We start from the raw sequence: 19,657 nt of genomic DNA on the forward strand, positions 1-19,657 counted from the left end.
TCCCTTTGTTTTCTAGGCTATATATATAAAAAAAATCTGTCGCAGCTGTGGCTCATGATCTGCAATTTCTTCGGATATAAGCTGAGCATTGGTATAATGTGGTCACTTCATGCACTAACAGCTTGCATTTTATTTAGCATCTTTAACATAATAAGCTATTTCAAAGTGCTTCATAAATAACTGTAAGGAGAATTGACCTCCACTTGTACCAGGGAATCTGCAAGAAGAGCAGCAATAGCCTGAACAGGATGTAGTAGACTGCCCATTACCAGCTGCAAGAGATTTGTGCTACTCTTTTATACAAGACAACTTTTTTGACTACTGTATCAAGCCGGTGTATTTAACAGTCTTGTGTAGATCTTCCTCTTCACCACGCACATATAACGTCATTCACAGGCTTTTCTCTCTAAACAACAACTCTCAAAGCCCTCATTCATGCCATCTATTGAAAGCAAGTTTTGTACCTTTACAAGTGTGGCCTGTGCATACACAACTTCAGTGCTGCCAAAATTTAACTTGAGACCCATCGTACCACTGAGCTTCCTTTCGGTGCCAGTTTGGGTTATGTGCACTTCTGGATACCTGAGTGGCAGCATGCTTGAGGTGACTGGCTATTGATTCCAATAACAGCCTTTGAGGGACTGAGGTGGACCTCGTCTTACAATGGTTACATCCTTCTGTGACTTTGCTGTAAGCTTATGTCGGATGTTACTTGGGCAGCCTTTTCTACAACCTTTTATTACATGTGCAGCATTGGAGGGAGTTGAAATGAGTGGGGCTGGGGGATGGTAGCACGAGCATTTGGTGTTGTCTTAAAATGATGCCATCATCAGTGCTGATTTCTCATCATGGCACTACTGGGCACCGACTCAACACGGCCACTGGTCCGGAAAACGAGTCAAATAGTATCAATAAAATCAGCAAAACCTCACCTTGTGATTGTCAATTACTGCTGACAAGTCTGTTGAAACTGGAAGAGACAGGGCTCTCCGATATTGCATTCTTGACCTCTATAACAACAACTTGAGCATCTGTGGATGAAGCACAGAATTCCCCTTGGGACCTTTAATGAGCTACACTGGAGAGGAACACACATTCATTCTAGCCAGGGTTATTGTTGCTGATGGGGTTATTATTGAACTTGCTATCTGTAACCTCCAAACTTAATTCTCTGCTGACATCTTAAGAGTAGGGCACATGAGCTTTAGATTCCTAGGCTGCTCAGCCAAGAGGTTATGCTGATCCACTGGCCAGTAACATCATCCTCTTCATATGCCATCAGCAGCATCTAACCTTAATTTTTGTTCTGTCACTCAGTGCACTGTCCTGGCTTGTGCTTTCATTCATCTAGGGTGGATATAGCTGAGCTAGCACTTATTGTGGGGGTTGTGGTTAGAGAATATTGTTTTATGGTAACAGTCAGATCTGGTAATGGCTAAACCAGTGATATGCAAGATACTGCCAAGTCTCTGCCCTTTGGACTTGGAGTGAAGATGAGGGCCATACATGGGAGAAGGGTTAGCATGAGAGAGAGTGTGAAGCTTTTACTGGGGCATTGGCACCATAGTTGCCAAGTGAAGGGGTGGCTTAGCAGATCACAGCTACAGAAGTATTGTGGCAAATGAAAGTTCAATGACTAGGGAGCTTTAATTTTGAAAGAGCAGATGTAAATTACTTGGAGAGTTTTTATCCTCCACAAGAATACAGTGGGATTGGAAAACTGTAGGACGATGTGGAGGGTGAGAGAAACCGGGAAGTCATCAGGTATGATCTTGTCTTTGAAGACCTGGAGAGTAAAGAGGCCATGTAAAATCATTATAGTTGAAAGGATGACTGTGAGAATGGGTAGAAGAGGCTATATGGAAAGAGAGATTTGATGTGGACAGGAGGTAGAATGAGAGAGCAAGACATGTTGAGATGGAGCTTGAAATCACTGAGCATGAGTTGTACAGTACAAAGTTCAAGGTGAATCTCAATGGGGTTTGGGTAGTAAAGAATTGAAGAAAGGAGGCAGTAGTGGCGGAGGTGCCAGAGCAGCAGGTAGAGAGATCAAGGTATGGTTTGATGATGAAGGCCATATTGCAGGGCTGATGGGTGAAAGTATATAATTGTATCTTATTTTCCCTTTGTAGCCAGAAGGTGGTTTTCATTCTTTAATATTGCCTTGTTTCTAGAATCATGCAAGTGGTTTAGAAACCCTTCACAGAACATGGTATTCAAGTCGGTTTGGTGTAAGATAACACTCCCCTCCCATTGAACTATGAATTCATGTGACATTGGAAAGCTGCCATTTTGATGCTCTGTCTGCCAAGAGGATGAGATTTTCATGTCTCACCAGTTGGCAGGAGGCCAGAGCAGTATTTGAACCACTTCCTAAACTTCTCTAATGTAGAGATGTAATTTTTTTATGGCTGGTGGATTAAGATGTTTGCGTAATCAAATAAATGAAGATATTTGAAATAATAAAGTATTTGTAGTCCTTTATCATCTCTATTAATTATAACATACCTTCAACTGCTACCAAGAAAAACTGGCACAATGGATTTATTCTAACAAATACTTGTCATCGGTTATAAAATAAAAGCAAAATACTGCGGATGCTGGAAATCTGAAACAGAAGTTGCTGGAAAAACTCAGCAGGCATGATAGCATCTGAGGAGAGGAAGACAGTTAACGTTTCGAATCCGTATGACTCTTCATCAGAACATCTGATGACATGTCATCTGTTGTTGCGCATCAGGTGTGAACTATTGAGTGAAGTGCTTTAGATTCAGCTTTCCAATAGTAATGGTGCATCTTAATACATATGTGATTGGATGCATGATATACATGGTCTTCAAGTTGCATTGTAATCTAATTGTTGGGAGGCAATTATGTAGTGATAATGTCATTGGACTCGTGATCCATGGGCCCAGGCTGATGCTCTGGGGCACATTCAAATTCCACCTCATGGAAGTTAAAATGGATATTTTAATAATATAGACCTGAAATAATTTAGTTGCATGCAGCTTAATTACTGGGTCCCAAATTGACCCTTTGGATTGTTTTATGTTGACAAAGGTATGACTATCAGGTAAAGGCTCAGACACTGACTTAGCAAATAATACCAAAGATCATTGCATAAAGGGTAAAATAAAGCAACAATGGGCCATCTGCAGCAGCAGAATTGTACTCGAACACAATCTGCAACCTCATGGCCCAGCATATCTCCCACTCCACCATTACCATCAAGCCAGGGGATCAACCCTGGTTCAGTGAAGAGCACAGGAGGGCATGCCAGGAGCAGCACCAGGCCAACATCAATGGGGTGTCAACCTGGTGAAGCTATAACACAGGACTACTTGTGTGCCAAAAAGCATAAGCAGCAAATGATAGAGCTAAGTGATCCCACAACCAACGGATCAGATCTAAGCTTTGCAGTCCTGCCAAATCCAGTCGTGAATGGTGATGGACAATTAAACAACTCACTGGAGGAGGAGGCCCCACAAATACCCCTATCCTCAGCGATGGAGGAGCCCTGCACAGCAGTGCAAAAGATAAGGCTGAAGCATTCATAACAATCTTCACCCAGAAGTGCAGAGTGGATGATCCATCTCGGCCTCTTCCGAAGGCCACCAGCATCACAGATGCCATTCTTCAGCCAATTCAATTCACTCCTTGTGATATCAAGAAACGGCTGAAAGCAGTGGATACTGCAAAGGCTATGGGCCCTGACAATGTTCCGGCAATAGTACTGAAGACTTGTGCTCCAGAACTTGCTGTGCCCCTAGCCAAGCTGTTCTGGTACGGCTACAACACTGGCATCTACCCGGCTATGTGGAAAATTGCCCATGTATGTCCTGTACACACACAGCAGGACAAATCCAACCTGGCCAATTACCGCCCCATCAGTCTACTCTCGATCATCAGTGAAATAATGGAAGGGGTCATCAACCGTGCTATCAAGCAGCACTTGCTTAGCAATAATCAGTTCACTGACGCCCAGTTTGGATTCCGCCAGGGCCGCTCAGCTCCTGACCTCATTGCAGTCTTGGTTCAAACATGGACAAAAGAGCTGAACTCCCAAGATGAGGTGAGGGTGACTGCCCTTGACATTAAGGCAGCATTTGACTGAGTGTGGCATCAAGAATCCCTAGCAAAACTGGAGACAATAGGAATCGGGGAAAACTCCGCTGGTTAGAGCCATACCTAACACAAAGGAAAATGGTTGTGGTTGTTGGAGGTCAGTCCTCTCAGCTCTAGGATATCACTGCAGGAGTTCCTCAGCCCAACCATCTTCAGCTGCTTCAGTAATGACTTCCTTCCATCATAAGGTCAGAAGTGGGGATGTTCACTGATTTATGCAATGTTCACCATTCATGACTCCTCAGATACTGAAGCAGCCCGTGTCCAAATGCAGCAAGACCTGGACAATATCCAGGTTTGGGTTGACAAGTGGCAAGAAACATTCGCTCCACACAAATGTCAGGCAATGACCATTTCAAACAAGAGAGAATCTAACCATCACCTCTTGATGTTCAATGGCATTACCACCACTGAATCCTTCACTATCAACATCCTGGGGGTTACTATTGACCAGAAACTGAACTGGACTAGCCATATAAATACGGTGGCTACAAGAGCAAGTCAGAGGCTAGGACTCATGTGACGAGTAATTCAACTCCTGATTCCCTAAAGCCTGTCCACTACAAGGCAGAAGTCGGGGATATGGTGGAGTACTCCTGGATGAGTGAAGCTCCCATAACACTCGAAGCTTGACACCGTCCAGGACAAAGCAGCCCACTTGATTGGCACCCCATCCACAAACACTCACTCCCTCCACCACTGATGTACAGTAGCAGCAATGTGTATCATCTACAAGATGCACTGCAGAAATTCACCAAGACCCCTTAGTCAGCAACTTCCGAACCCATGACCGCTACCATCTAGAAGGACAAGGGCAGCAGATAGATGGGAACACCACCGCCTGGAATTTCTCCTCTAAGTCACTCACCATCCTGACCTGGAAATATAACACCGTTCCTTCACTTGCTGGGCCAAAATCCTAGAAATCCCTTCCTAACAGCACTGTTGGGTATACCTACACCACATGGACTGCAGCGGTTCAAGAAGGCAGCTCACCCCCACCGCCACCACCTCAAGGGCAACTAGGGATGGACAATAAATGTTGGCCCAGCCAGCAAAGCCCACATCCCGTGAATGAATATTTTAAAAATGCATTTATCAATTAACTAAAGGAGCTGAAGAACAAAAGGTATACTTGCCAGTAACGTACTACAGATTTCACGACTTTAAGCCCTTCGTGCCGTGCTGACAGGAATTCAGCCTCTGCCTCCAAAAGCACACAGTACTACCCGGTTCTCCCACTGAGAGGAATTCTGCCAGTGCCCTAGGAACAGTGCTGCAATATTGATTCGTGCACAGACGGGAATTCTGCTCCTGCCTTCGAGAACATACAACACAACTGGTTTCCCAGCATTTGGTGTGTACACAAAATGGCCCTGAAATCCTCTTTTATATCTAATTCTGACATTGTTTTGCCTGAATTCAAATTTGTTGTTAACAGCCAATTGGTCAATAATGTCATAAGGATTAATATAATTGGATTTGTCCACCTGTGCACATTGCCTTAAACATGAAGACAGTGGAGTACTTCAAGATGTTTTCCTTATCGTAAGCTCTAAAACTACTTATTCATTAGGGACGTTATTACTAGACTGACCAAAGACAGTCAATGTGGTTAGGAGCCCTGACTGATTGTATGGCTCTCTTTCCACAGATGTTTTCACAGCATGTTTAAAATACAGACAGGAATGTTAGTAGAAAAACAGAAATAAATAGAATCCAACCCTTATTATCTGCTTGTTTAATTACTTAAAGTGACTTGACCTTGTTAGCCTATTGCAGAATACATGTGTTGTAAAAGCCTTTTAAAAATTGTCAGGTTAATATTACAATCCTAGCTGATGTTACAACTAGACAAGTGAGACCTTGAGTGAAACCTGGCTTTATATATCCTAACCTTTTTTTTAGAAACCATGGAGGAAAGCGACCGAACAAATTCACAGGTGTCTGCTGATGAACTTTTAACACACATGATAAAATATTTATTAAAACAAGAAAAATGAACTATATTACACCGAACAAAAAAGGTTGGAATGCTCTCAATACAAACACAAGATGATGATTCAATTTCCCAATATTCCTTTACCCAGCAATATCTTCAGACACATAAACCAGTAAAGAGTTACCACCAGCTTGATACAAAGGCTCCTTGCTTGAGACTGGCACATGTGCAAACAGTTTTCTCTGGTGAATTCTTGAGCATTTACTTGATGCTTCCCACCCAATTTGTACCTCTCCCTGAGACACCCAAAAATAACCACACCTTAACCTCTGTTTCAGTCGCAACATCATTAAACTGATCATATTACTGAGTCCTATAACTGACAATTCCATTAACTACTGTCCCACTCACCTTGTACTTTTTCTCTTCTCAGAGAGCTGAAAGATCCCAGCCTTCACTCTCTGACACACGCTGAACTCTCCCCTGTCTTTCTGTGTCTCCTGTCTTCTTGGCACCAAGGCTCATAAAAAACCTAAGTAAAACTGAAACCACTCTACCTTCCTTAATACAAAAGTATGTATATATATGTATGTATATATTATATATATTACTGTTCACCACATTAAGCAGGCAAACTAAATCCTACTAAAATAAAATATAAAACCTTAGCCAGCTTACACATGGCAGCTGGTGGAATTTGAATTCAATAAATAAAATCTTATTAAATGGAAAGCTAACCTCAGTAATAATGACCACGAAATCACCATTGTTGTTAAAAACCATCTGGTTCACTAGTGTCCTTTTAAGGAAGGAAATCTGCCCTCCTTACCTGGCCTAGCCTACATGTGACTCTAGACCCACAGACAACCATGTGGCTGACCCTTAACTGCCTCCTGAAATGGCCTAGCAAACCACTCAGTTCAAGGGCTGTTAGGGATGGGCAACAAATGCTCGCCTTGCCAGTGATGCCTACATCCCATGGAAGAATAAGTATTTTTTAAAAATTTGCAATGTGATAGCATATTATTTGAGAGAGAAGTTTATGGTTGTTCTATTTTTGATTTTCCAGAAACACGATCAGGGACATATCCTATTGGATTTAGTCTTCAGACACCTTGATCTGACTGAGCGAGACTACTTTGGTTTGCAGCTGGCAGATGATACATCAGACAGCCCTGTGAGTATTGATTACCACTTGGAATAAATTCAGAAACCGTGTAATTGACTAGTAACTAAAATAAAAAATGTATTCTCACGTGGGTTTGCAACTTCAGGTTAATGTAAATCCATGTGGTTTGTGATTAGCCATCCCAAGATGAAAGCCCTTGTCCATTTAAAAACGAGCTGATTACATTTTTTTTAAACTTCAAGCATTTTGCTGCAGTAACATAGTGCTATGTTTTTGTTGGCAATATATGCCCAGAGTGTTGGCTTACTTGGCAAGAGTAATGCATTCCTTTAAAATAAATTAGCAGTTATACAGTACCTGTGCTGTGTGAACTTAATGTTACATTTGGCTGATCATTGTGTGACTTAGCAATTCTGATGGTGTCATATAAAGCGGCTCATCATGAGCTGGAGGGAGCACTCACTTAACTGTTTATTTTGCTCTGATTTGCTCTGGTAAAACTACCTACTGTCACATTGAATATTTTGCACTGTCTGGTTTGATTCTCATCCAACTAGAAATGTATGTGACGAATGAACCTCAGCTCTTCCCTATGCTATATGCTCTATTATCTACCATAAACTATCACTACTGAGATATTTGTAGCTAGGTTCCTTGTAATCTAAAGGTCAAATAATGGAGGTTTTCAGGGAGGTGGACCAGAACATAGTTGAAAAGACTAGCATTTATTGCTCATTGTTAATTACCCTGAGAAAATTGGCACCATGTTGAATCATTGGTACTTGTGGTAAAGCTGCTCTAAAAATGCTGTTAGATAAGATTTTTGACCCAGTGATGATGGAATAACCGATGTAAGTTCAGCTCAGAACAATATGTGACTTGGAGGGAACCAATGGTGATTGAATTGTTACACTTCTGGTGCCATTGTCGTGGACTTCAGAGGTACTCATGAAGAAACGTTAGCAAATGCATCTTCTAGATTTTATACACTGTAGCCATGGTGCACTGATGTGGATGTCTAGGCAAGTGATTGAGGTCAAGTAGTCTGCTCTGGACGGCATTGAGCTTTTTGAGTTTTGTATTCCATCACACTTGTAATTTGGGTATTGGCGAGGCTTTGGGAAAATCTCAACGTGGGCCACTCTGCCAAACACCCAGTCTCTGACTTGCCCTTGCCACTGTGATATTTATTCACTGTTCAATTAAGTTGCTGGTTAATGGTGAACTTCAGGGTGTTAATGGTCACGGACTTATTGAAGATATACATAAGTCCATGGCAGACTTGGCAAGGATAATACTACTAAATGTCAACTGGAGGTGGTTTAACTCTTTTTGGAGATGATAATTGCTTGACATTTGTGTGGCACAGATGGTAATTGCAACTTTTCAACCTAAGCTTAAGTATTGTCCGCAGGGGATGGACTGCTTCATTATCTGATGAATTGAAGTTGGGGCTGAACACAATCATTAGTGAAACAGCCGCACTTCTGACCTTATCAAAAGGTCATTAATGAAGAAGTAAAACAGTTTGGCTCAGAATGCTGGGGTGAGATGATTGACCTCCAACGACCATTATTGTCTTTCTTTTGTGTCAGTTATGACTGCAGCCACTGGAGGGTTCTGACCCCATCCCACTGATTCCCGTTGACTTTAGTTTCACTAGATCTCTGTGGTGCCACACTCAGTCAGATAGTACCTTGATGATATGACAACCACTTTCTCTTCATCTCTGAAATTCAGTTCATGCCCATGTTTGGACCAAGGCTGTTATAAGATCTGGAGCCAGATTGCCCTGTTGGATTGCAAACTGAGCATCAGTGAGCAGTTATGAGTAAGTGCTCTTTGGTAGCTCTGTTGGTGACTCCTGTTACTACTTTATTGTTAACTGGAAGAAGGCTGTTACAACAGCGGTTGGGTTTGTTCTGTTTTTAATGGAGAGGACATACCTGGGCAATAATAGTAAAAGCAAAATAGTGCGGATGCTGGAAATATGAAATAAAGAAAATGCTGGTAAAACTCAGCAGGTCTGCCTTTTTGTGGGGTATGTGGAACATTCCTTGTTCCAGTCTTACTCAGGCCCCCTCCCACAACTGTTCTTTCAATACACCGATGACTGTTTCTGTGCCATTTAATGCTCTTTTCTGGACCTGGAAAAATGTATCAGTTTTGCTTACAATTTCCTCCCCCCTCTCACCTTCACATGGTCATCTCTGACACTTCCCTTCCTTGACTTCTCTGTCTCCATTTCTGGTGATAGACAAACTACCAACATTCATAAAATTAAAAACAAAAGATAAAAATTGGATTATGAAGGGATCAAGGTGAAGGAGAGAGTTCATGGTCTGAAGTTGTTGAATTCAAAGTTAAGTCTGGAAGGCTGTAAAGTGCCTAATTGGAAGACGAGGTGCTGTTCCTCCAGTTTTCGTTGGGCTTCACTCAAACATTGCAGCATGCCTAGGACAGACATGTTTTCATCAGAGCAAGATGGCTCTCACAGCTATCTTGACTACAGCTTCTCACATTCTGCTTCCTGTAAGGATTCCATTCCATTCTCCCAGTTCCTCTGTCGCATCTGTCCTATGATGCCACCCTCCAAAACGGCGCTTCTGACATGTCTTCCTTTTTCCTTAACCGAAGGCTCCCCCCACAGTGGTTGACCGGGCCCTCAAAAGTGTCCGACCAATCTTCCGCACCTCTGCACTCACCCCTTCCCCTCCCTTCCCGAACCACGACAGGGTCCCCCTTGTCCTCACTTTTCACTCCGCCAGCCTCTGCATTCAAAGGATCATCTTTTGCCATTTCCACTAACTCCAGCATGATGCCACCATTAAACACGTCTTCCCTTCAACCCCTCCCATCAACATACCGTAGGGACCATTCCCTCCGTGACACACTGGTCCACTCCTCCATCACCCCCAACTCCTCATCCCCTTCCCATGCAATTGCAAAAGGTGCAACACCTGCCCCTATACCTCCCCCCATCACTGTCCAAGGCCCCAAACACTCCTTTCAGGTGAAGCAGTGCTTCACTTGCACCTCCTTCAATTTGATTTATTGCATTCATAGCTCCCAATGTGGTCTCCTCTACACTGGGGAGACTAAACGCAAACTGGGTTACCACTTTGTGGAACACCTTCGCTCAGCCTGCAAGCATGACCCAGACTTTCCTGTCACTTGCCATTTCAACTCACCATCTTGCTCTGATGCAAACATGTCTGTCCTAGGCATGCTGCAATGTTTGAGTGAAGCCCAACGAAAACTGGAGGAACAGCACCTCGTCTTCCAATTAGGCACTTTACAGCCTTCCAGACTTAACTTTGAATTCAACAACTTCAGACCATGAACTCTCTCCTTCACCTTGATCCCTTCATAATCCAATTTTTATCTTTTGTTTTTAATTTTATTCTTTTATATTTTTTTTTTATCCATTTGCCCCAATCCTCCCTCCCCCCTCAGGGCCATCTGTCACTTGTTTCTATATAGTGCTTTCACAGAACACTGACCCTTGTCCTGCTATTAACACGTTCTGCTACCTTTATGCCACTATCAGCACCTTCCTTACTCTTCACCACTACCATTAACATTCCCTTTGTCTTGTGCCCATGGCATCTTTGCCAACCTGTCCTTAGGTGTCACCTATCCCAGACCACCTATCTTGCTCCACGCCCTCTTAAACAGTATAAAACCCATCACATCAAATTTCTACTTCTCTTTAGCTCTGAAGAAGAGTCACATTGACTCGAAATGTTAACTCAGTCTCTCTCCATAGATGCTATCATATTGGCTGAGTTTTACCAGCATTTTCTGTCTTTATACCTGGGCAATTATCCATCATTCCAGGTGGATGGCAGAGTTGGGTTTGGTGAGGGGCAGGGTGAATTCTGGAGTGCAAGCCTTCACTGCACCCAGGGTGTAAACAGGGTTTGTAGCCATTGCTGTGTCCAGTTATAGATTGTGATGGTGTACAATTGTGCTGCTGGTGCAGACGCCCTGCTTCGAATTGAAATGAACTCCAAGAGGCAACAGCGCTGAAGGCAGTGCAAAGGTAAGCTTCAGGGTTTACTCCCAGTGTCAGGCCTATTATGAGGATAAGTGGAGAAAAATGGTTTTCCAGCCTGGAAAGTTGGTGTCTGGGTGCTCTTGAAGAGGTTTAAAAAAATTAAGTATATAGAAAAAATTAACCTGGATATTTAGGGAGGTGGTGCAGTGGTATTGTCACTGGACTGGTGTTCCGGAGACCCATGGTAATGCTCTGGGGACTCGGGTCTGAATCCCACCATGGCAGCTGATGGAATTTGTAATTCAATAAAAATCTGGAATTTAAAGTCTAATGATGATTGTCATCATAATTATGTCATCATCAACATTCGCTAATGCCCTTTAGAGAAGGAAAGCTGCTGTCCTCCCTGGTCTGGCCTACATGTAAATCCAGACCCACAGTAATGTGGTTGACTCTTAAATAACCTGTGAAATGGCCTAGCAAGCTACTCAGTTGTATCACACCACTGAACAAATTCAATAAAAAGGATGAAACTGGACAGAACACCTAGCATTGACTAGGGCACTAGAAATAACAATGGCAAACCCAGCCCTGTCGACACTGCAAAGTCCTGCTTAGCAACATTTGGGGGCTTGTGCCGAAATTGAGAGAGCTGTCAAGCCTGACATAGTCATACTTACGGAATCATACCTCCCAGACGCCACCATCACCATCCCTGGGTATGCCTTGCCCCAGAGGCAGGACAGACCCAGCAGAGGTGGTGGCACTGTGGTGTACAGCCAAGAGGGAGTTGTCCTCAAAGTCAACTTTGATTCTGGACCCCATGAAGTCTTATGGCATCAGGTCAAACATAGGCAAGGAAACCTCCTGCTGATTACCACGTACTGCACCTCCTCAGCTGATGAATCTATACTGTTGAATTCATGTTGAACACCAGTTGGAGGAAGCACTGAGGGTGGAAAGGTTGCAGAATGTGCTTTGTGTTGGGACTTCAATGTCCATCACCAAGGGTGGCTCTGTAACACCACCACAGATATTGCTGGCTGAGTCCTAAAGGACATAGCTGCTAAACTGGGCCTGCGGCAGGTGGTGAGGGAAGTAACAAGAGGGAAAAACATACTTGACCCCCATCCTCTGAAACCAGCCTGCTCCAGATGCATCTGTCCATGACAGTATCGGTAGGAGTGACCACCGCACAGTCCTTGTGGAGATGAAGTCCCGTCTTCACATTGAGGATACCTGCCATCATGTTGTGTGGCACTACCACTGTGCTAATTGGGATAGATTTCAAACAGATCTAGCAACTCCAAGACTGGGCATCCATGAGTCACTGTGAGTCATCAGCAGTAGCAGAATTGTACTCAAGGCAGCTCACCACCGCCTTCCCCAGGGCAATGAGGGATGGGCAATAAATGCTGGCCTGGCCAGCAATGCCCACATTCCGTAAAAATGAATTTTAGAAAAATGAATTATGCTACTGCAGTTTAATTTTAAGTAATATAACTGCAACTTGCTCATCAGTACTGCATGTTGGCAGTCAGTGTGACAAATCAAACAGTGAAGGGTTGAGAGAGGTGGCGAGGTAAAGCTGGTGTTGTAGCAAACGTGTGGAACTTGATGTCATGTTTACAGATAATGTTGCTGAGGAGCAGCATCTAGATGAGAAATAGAAGTTGGCCAAGGATAGATCTTTGGGGACTCCAGAGGCAGCAATGCAGGATAAGAGAACATGAACCAATATAGGTGATTCTCTGGCTACAACTAGATAAGAATGGAACCAAGCTCACCCAATTGGATGACAGAGGAAAGGTGTTGGAGTGGAATGGTGTGGTCAGTCATAGTAAAATATCCCAAGGCATTGCATAAGAGTGCAGTTGGAGAAAGGTTGACACCAAGCAACAAAAAGATTGAATTATGTGACTAAAAGCTTGACCAAAGTAAGAGGTTTTATGAAGTGTCTTTAATAAAGAGAGAGAGAGGTGTAGGGATACATTGCCAGATCTGAAAGCATGGCTGCTAGTTGTAGGGTGAAGGAAATGGGGAATATACAAAAGGCCAGAAATGGACGAGCATAGAGTTCTCTGTGGGCTGTAGGACTGCAGGAGGTTACAGAGATGTAGAGAAGTAAGATGTCATGGAGAGATTTGAACAGGAGAATGAAAGTTTTAAAATCATGGCGCTGCTGGAACAGGAGCCAATGTAGGTCAATGAGCATAGGGCTTGTGGGTAAATTTGACTTGATGCAGATTAGGACATGTGCCATAGAGTTCAAGTTTATGTCGGGTAGAAGATGGGGGACTAGTTAGGAAAACATTTGTTTTGTTGGTAACAAAAACATGGATAAAACTTGCCCTTTACTAGTTTTAACAAGTCTATCAAAAGTGTCTATTTTGGCAAGAAAAATAAAGAAACATATTACCTAAATTGCAGAACTCTGAGATGCAGTGGGACCTGGGTGTTCTAGTGCATAAATCACAGAGGGATAGTTTGCAGGTACAGCACGTAATTAGGAAAGCTGATAAAACGTTGTTGTTTATTGCAAGGGGAATTGAATACAAAAGTAGGGAGATCATGCATCAGTTACACAGGGCATTGTTGAGATAGCATGTACTGTGTGCAGTATTGGTCTCCTTATTTAAGGAAGGATGTAAATGCATTGGAAGCAGTTCAGAGAAGGTTTACTAGGTTAATACCTAGAATGGGCAGGCTGCCTAATGAGGAAAAGTTGGACAGGATAGGCTTGTATCTGCTATAGTTTAGAAGAGTAAGGGGTGACTTGATTGAAACTTAGAAGATCCTGAGGAGTCTTGACAGAATGGATGTGGAGAGAACATTTTCTCTTGTGGGAGAATCTAGAAATAGGGGTCACTGTTTTAAATGGGTGACCCTTTATTTTTAGACAGGTGAGGAGAAATCTTTTCTCAGAGGGTCACGAGTCTTTGGAATTCTCTTCCTCAAAAAGCAATGGAAGCTGAGTCTTTGAATATTTTTAAGGCAGCAGTAGGTAGATTTTTGACAAGCAAGGGGAGAAAGGTTTTTGGGGGTAGTTACAAATGTGGAGTTGAGGTTGTAGTCAGATCAGCCATGATCTTATTGAATGGTGGAGCATGCTTGAGGGGCTGAGTAACCTATTCTTGCTCCTAATGCGTATTCGTGACCAGTTAAGCTCACCACCACCTTTTAAGGGCAATTAGGGGTGGGCAATAAATGCCAGCCTAACCAGCAACGACCACATCCCATGAACAAATATTTGTAAAAAAAAAATTAGGAAACTTGGAGAGTGGATATGACCTCTTTGGGTGAGTGAACTAAGATTGGCCAAATGCCCTTCTATGTTTGTAAACTATCTCATTAGCTCTTGATTTGGTGCCCTCTCTGGTTAAGAAACTTTGAAGTGAAGCCTTGTATGCAAGCAAGAAAGATGATCATCTGAATAAAATGGCAGCATTATACTGCAAATTTCTTAAAAGGCATGGCAAAGCATTGTTTTTTGCAATTCTTGAGAAATACTAAATGCACTTTTTGTAGGGACAAATCAAACTATTTTGAAAGAAGAGCTGGAAGCCTGCAGTGCATTTTTAGGCTGAACAATGTGTATGCTTACATATTAGGGAGAAATAATGGTACAAATTACAAAAAAGTGAGAATATTTTGAATAACTTAATTGCAATCTACCAGAAACTTTTCAATGTAGATTAGTAAAAATTGTTAGCATGAAAGTTGCATGTGTTATTTTAGTAGTATTTCAAGATTGAAATCTTGGATTACACATGTTAAAGGAACGCCCTTCCTAACGGCACTGTGGGTGTCCTTACAACACATGGGGTGGAATTTTACGCTGGTGGGATTTTACAATCCCGCTGAAATCAATGGACTTTTGAATGGCTCACCATGTTTTACAGCCCCGCCTCCACTGCAACGGGGTCATAAAATTCTGCCCATGGACTGCAGCAGCCCAGGAAGGCAGCTCACTACCACCGTCTTGAGGGTAATTGGAAATGGGCGATAAATACTGTCCTCGCCAGTGCGTGCACATCCCATGAACAAATAAATAAAAAAGGAACTAACATCGTCAGACAATAGATATCTTGAAATGCAGTCTGTCCTTTTGCACTTTTCCTTGTCCCTATTCTTTATATACTTCAGGGAAGGGAGACAGACAGCAGAGGAAAAAGTTATGGTGATGGAATTATGCTTGAACACAAAATATTAGTATCCCTGCCCTGCCACTGGTGAACCATTTTGGCCTCACTAACTAAGCATCTCACAGTTTAAAAACAAATTACACGCAAACATTTCCCTTAAGAAGCATTCCTATATTAGTTCATGTACTTCAGTGATGTTTGTATATATTGTCTTTTTTAATTGAAACCGTTTATTCTCTGGTTTCCACAGCCTTCAGTAATTGATTGACAGGAGAATGTAAGTCATAAGTAGGGATTTTTGCTTTGCTCGATTTCAGGTTGTGCTATTTTAATGTTTTACAGCGATGGCTAGATCCAAACAAATCCGTCAGAAAGCAGCTAAAAAGTAAGTAAAACTATTCGGTTTGTTTTATTGCTGGAAATCTGTAATTCAAGTTGTGATTCTGGAGTAAAACACTGTCTCTTTAATTGTAGGAGGATCCCCATATAACTTGAATTTTAGAGTCAAATTTTTTGTGACCGACCTCAATAAGCTACAAGAGGAATACACAAGGTGGGTGCTGAAATTAAGTAAAAAGGAAAGGATGGGGTGGAGGGGCGGCGAAGGAGGAGAGGAGGGTTAAGAGTTTGTAAGATTAGTGACCAGAACCATTTAATTGCAATTGCTCTCATTCCAGTTTATTCAGGTTTATTCAGGATGTCCCACTGAACGCCACTCACGATCTTTAGCCTGGTTTGATGCAGAGATCTACCGATAGGTTTCTGTCCTCCTTAAAGTTGTATTTTTGACTTTTGTACTGAAAATCACCCAAATAGGAAGTTGACTCCTGTAAGTTAGAACTAGAAAAGTGATATCTTTTTGTTGGTCATGAAACTAATAGAAGCAGCGTAGTCAAGTTTTGATTAAGTCAGTTTTCCATTTAAGTGGAAAATTTCTGGGGCTTGCATTTGTTAAAGAAATTTGTTCACATTTTGCATCAAATTGTGCGATTATTCTTTTTACATAATAAAGGAAGGACTTTGTATTTACATTGTGCCTTTCACAGTTTCAAGGCATTCTAAGGTACTTCGTAACTAATTGTTTTGAAGTGTCGTCAATGTTATGCAGACAAATGCGATCACTAATTTGCACGCAGCAAGGATCCACAAACGGCCATGAAATAAATGAACAGTTAATCTGTTTTGGGTGTTGAGAAATATGTTGGCCAGGACACCAAAAACTTCCCCTGCTTTTCTTATAGTAGTGGCATGGTGTCATACACCTGAACAGGCAGGTGAGGTTACCATGAAACACTTCACCCCAATCCCAAAAAAGCAACACCTAACATCGTGCTGCACTGAAGCATCAGTCTGGATTGTGAGCTCAAGTTATTAGAGTTTGAACCCATGACCTGCAAGATATATATTTAAAGATGGAAGACTTGTGCTTAATATAGAATTGGAAGCAATTTCTGGCCACCTAATGTAAATGGGAAAATTGAAATAGTTTAATGAGAGAACCAAAGGCTGAATCTATTTTGCCACCAACTTGGGAGATTGTCTTCCAACCTCACATATTTGTGCTGTTGGTTGAATTTGCTAATTCAGTGTAATATTTTTCCTAATTTTTGGCATTCGCAATCATCTCTTGCTAGTTTCAGTTTGTCTGCATTTATTTTACATTTATCCTTTTTGACTGTAGAGAGCGGAGACCTTAGTTAAGGTGAATTCAAATCCATATTTAAGATGGAAATGGACAGTGAACTATTTTGCTACATTATGTCGCTTCTCCAAGTCTCAAGTAACCTTAAGGCAGTTTGTTAAAATTGTATCTTTTTTTTGCAAAAATATACTTTATTCATAAATCTTCAAAAACATTTCGAACATTTTAAATCACCATTACAAAAATACAAATAGGTTCAACTTTTACAAACTGAAACACAAGGTGTATCAGAAAAAACAATGAATATTTCAATCATTGGCAGACATACATTTTAATCTGTACAGACTGAGGGGCTCTTTACAGTTCCCAGCCCCCCAGTGCACTGTGGCAGAAAGGTCTTAGGCAGCGACCCTTCCCCATTGCGCCTTTGCGGCGGCTGCCCCAAGCTTAACTGTGTCCCTCAGCACGTAGTCCTGGACCTTGGAAAGTGCTAGTCTGCTACACTCGGTCGGGAACAACTCTTTGTGCTGGAAAACCAACAAGTTTTGGACAGACCAAAGAGCGTCTTTCACCGAGTTGATGATCCTCCAGCTGCAGTTGATGTTTGTCTCGGTGTGTGTCCCTGGGAACAGCCCATAGAGCACAGAGTCCTCTGTCACAGAACTGCTCGGGATGAACCTCGACAGCAACCACTGCATCCCTCTCCAGACCTTCTTTGCAAAGACACAATCTACAAGGAGGTGAACAACGGTCTCTTCCCCACCACAGCCTCCTCGAGGGCAACGTGCAGAGGGGGTGAAACTCCTGGCGTGTAGGAAGGATCTTACAGGGAGGGCCTTTCTCACCACCAGCCAAGCTACATCTTGGTGTTTGTTGGAAAGTTCTGGTTATGAGGCATTCTGCCAAATTACTTTGTCAGTCTGCTCAGGGAACCATCCCACAGGATCCACCCTCTCCTTTTCCCTCAGGGCCTTTAAGATGTTACGTGCCGACCACTGCCTGACGGACTTGTGGTCGAAGGTGTTTCTCTGCATAAATTTTCCCACGAGGGACAGGTGGTACGGCACAGTCCAACTACTTGGAGCGTTCCGCGGCATCGTGGCCAGACCCATCCTTCTCAACACCGGGGACAGGTAGAACCTCAGCACGTAGTGACACTTGGTGTTTGCATACTGAGGGTCTACGCACCGCTTGATGCAGCCGCACACAAAGGTGGCCATCAGTATGAGGGCGATGTTGGGCACGTTTTTTCCCCCTTTATCTAGAGGCTTGTACATCGTGTCCCTGCGGACACGATCCATTTTCGACCTCCAGATAAAGCGGAAGATGGCTCGGGTGATCGCCACCACACAGGAGTGTGGAATGGGCCAGACCTGCGCCATGTACAGCAACAGCGAGAGTGCCTCACACCTGATGACCAGGTTCTTACCCGCAATGGAGAGGGAGCGTCGCTCCCACATGCCCAGTTTCCTTTTCACCATAGACACTCGCTCCTTCCAGTTTCTAACGCGTGCCCTGGTCCCTCCGAACCATATCCCCAGCACCTTCAGGCCATCAGCCCTGACAGTGAAGGGGACAAAGGATCGGTCAGCCCAGTTCCCAAAGAACATGGCCTCGCTCTTCCCACGATTTACCTTGGCTCCCGAGGCCAGTTCGAACTGGTTGCAGATGTGAATAAGTCTGTGCACCGACAGAGCAGAAGATGGCGACATCGTCCATGTACAGGGAGACTTTGATCTGAGTGCCTCCACTACCTGGGATCGTCACTCCTCTTATGCCCGGATCCTTCCTGATGGACTCAGCAAAGGGTTCTATGCAACACACGAAAAGAACAGGCGAGAGAGGGCAGCCCTGCCTGACTCCAGATTTAATAGGAAAGCTATCTGATTCCCACCCATTGATTGAGACTGCACTACTGATGTTAGTGTAGAGCAGTTGGATCCAATTGCGAATTCCCTCCCCAAACCCCATTTTGGAGAGCACATCCACCATATAGGTGTGCGATATTCTGTCAAAGGCCTTCTCCTGATGCAGGCTGATGAGGCATTTATCCACACCCCTGTCCTGTACATAGGCAATCGTATCCCTGAGCGGCACGAGGCTGTCAGAGATCTTCCTGCCTGGCACAGTGCAGGTCTGGTCAGGGTGGATCACCAATTCCAGAGCGGATTTGACCCGATTGGCGATGACCTTGGACAGAATTTTATAGTCCACATTCAACAGTGAAATGGGTCGCCAATTTCTAATTTCCTCCCTTTCCCCCTTGCGCTTGTAGATGAGGGTGATAATGCCTTTCCTCATGGATTCTGACATACTGCCGGCCAGGAGCATACTGTCATACACTTCTAGCAGGTCTGGGCTGATCCAGTCCCACAGAGCCGAATACAACTCCGCCGGCAAGCCGTCGCTTCCGGGAGTTTTACTCTTCTCGAAGGACTCAAGGGCCTCAGTCAGTTCGTCAGGAGTTAGCGCTTCGTCCAACTCTCCCGTGTACTGTCATCTAAGACCTCCGTGATAGAGGACAGGAAGGACTGGGAGGCCGTGCTGTCTGTGGGCTTCACGTCATACAATCCGGCATAGAAGGATTTGCTAATCCTCAAAATGTCAGATTGCAATGACTTAACTGAGCCGTCTTCTTCCTTCAGGCTGCTGATCACAGAGCTCTCTCTGTGTA

General features: G+C 43.4%; 1 protein-coding gene across 6 annotated transcripts in view; it reads left to right on the plus strand.

Annotated features, from left to right (window-relative positions):
• Positions 1–19,657, plus strand: part of ptpn4a (protein tyrosine phosphatase non-receptor type 4a) — a 404,635-nt gene that overhangs the window by 149,469 nt on the left and 235,509 nt on the right. For all 6 annotated transcript variants that reach the window (XR_005944523.1, XM_041200092.1, XM_041200091.1 and 3 more), the window contains 3 exons: positions 7,137–7,244; positions 15,684–15,726; positions 15,816–15,894. Coding sequence is in view for 5 of the 6 variants with exons in the window: in XM_041200092.1 (XP_041056026.1) it covers positions 7,137–7,244; positions 15,684–15,726; positions 15,816–15,894 (230 nt within the window). In the remaining variant the exon portion in view is untranslated. The remainder of the gene's footprint in view (positions 1–7,136; positions 7,245–15,683; positions 15,727–15,815; positions 15,895–19,657) is intronic.

The sequence above is a fragment of the Carcharodon carcharias genome, chromosome 12, assembly GCF_017639515.1.
Source record: "Carcharodon carcharias isolate sCarCar2 chromosome 12, sCarCar2.pri, whole genome shotgun sequence".
NCBI lineage: Eukaryota > Metazoa > Chordata > Chondrichthyes > Lamniformes > Lamnidae > Carcharodon > Carcharodon carcharias.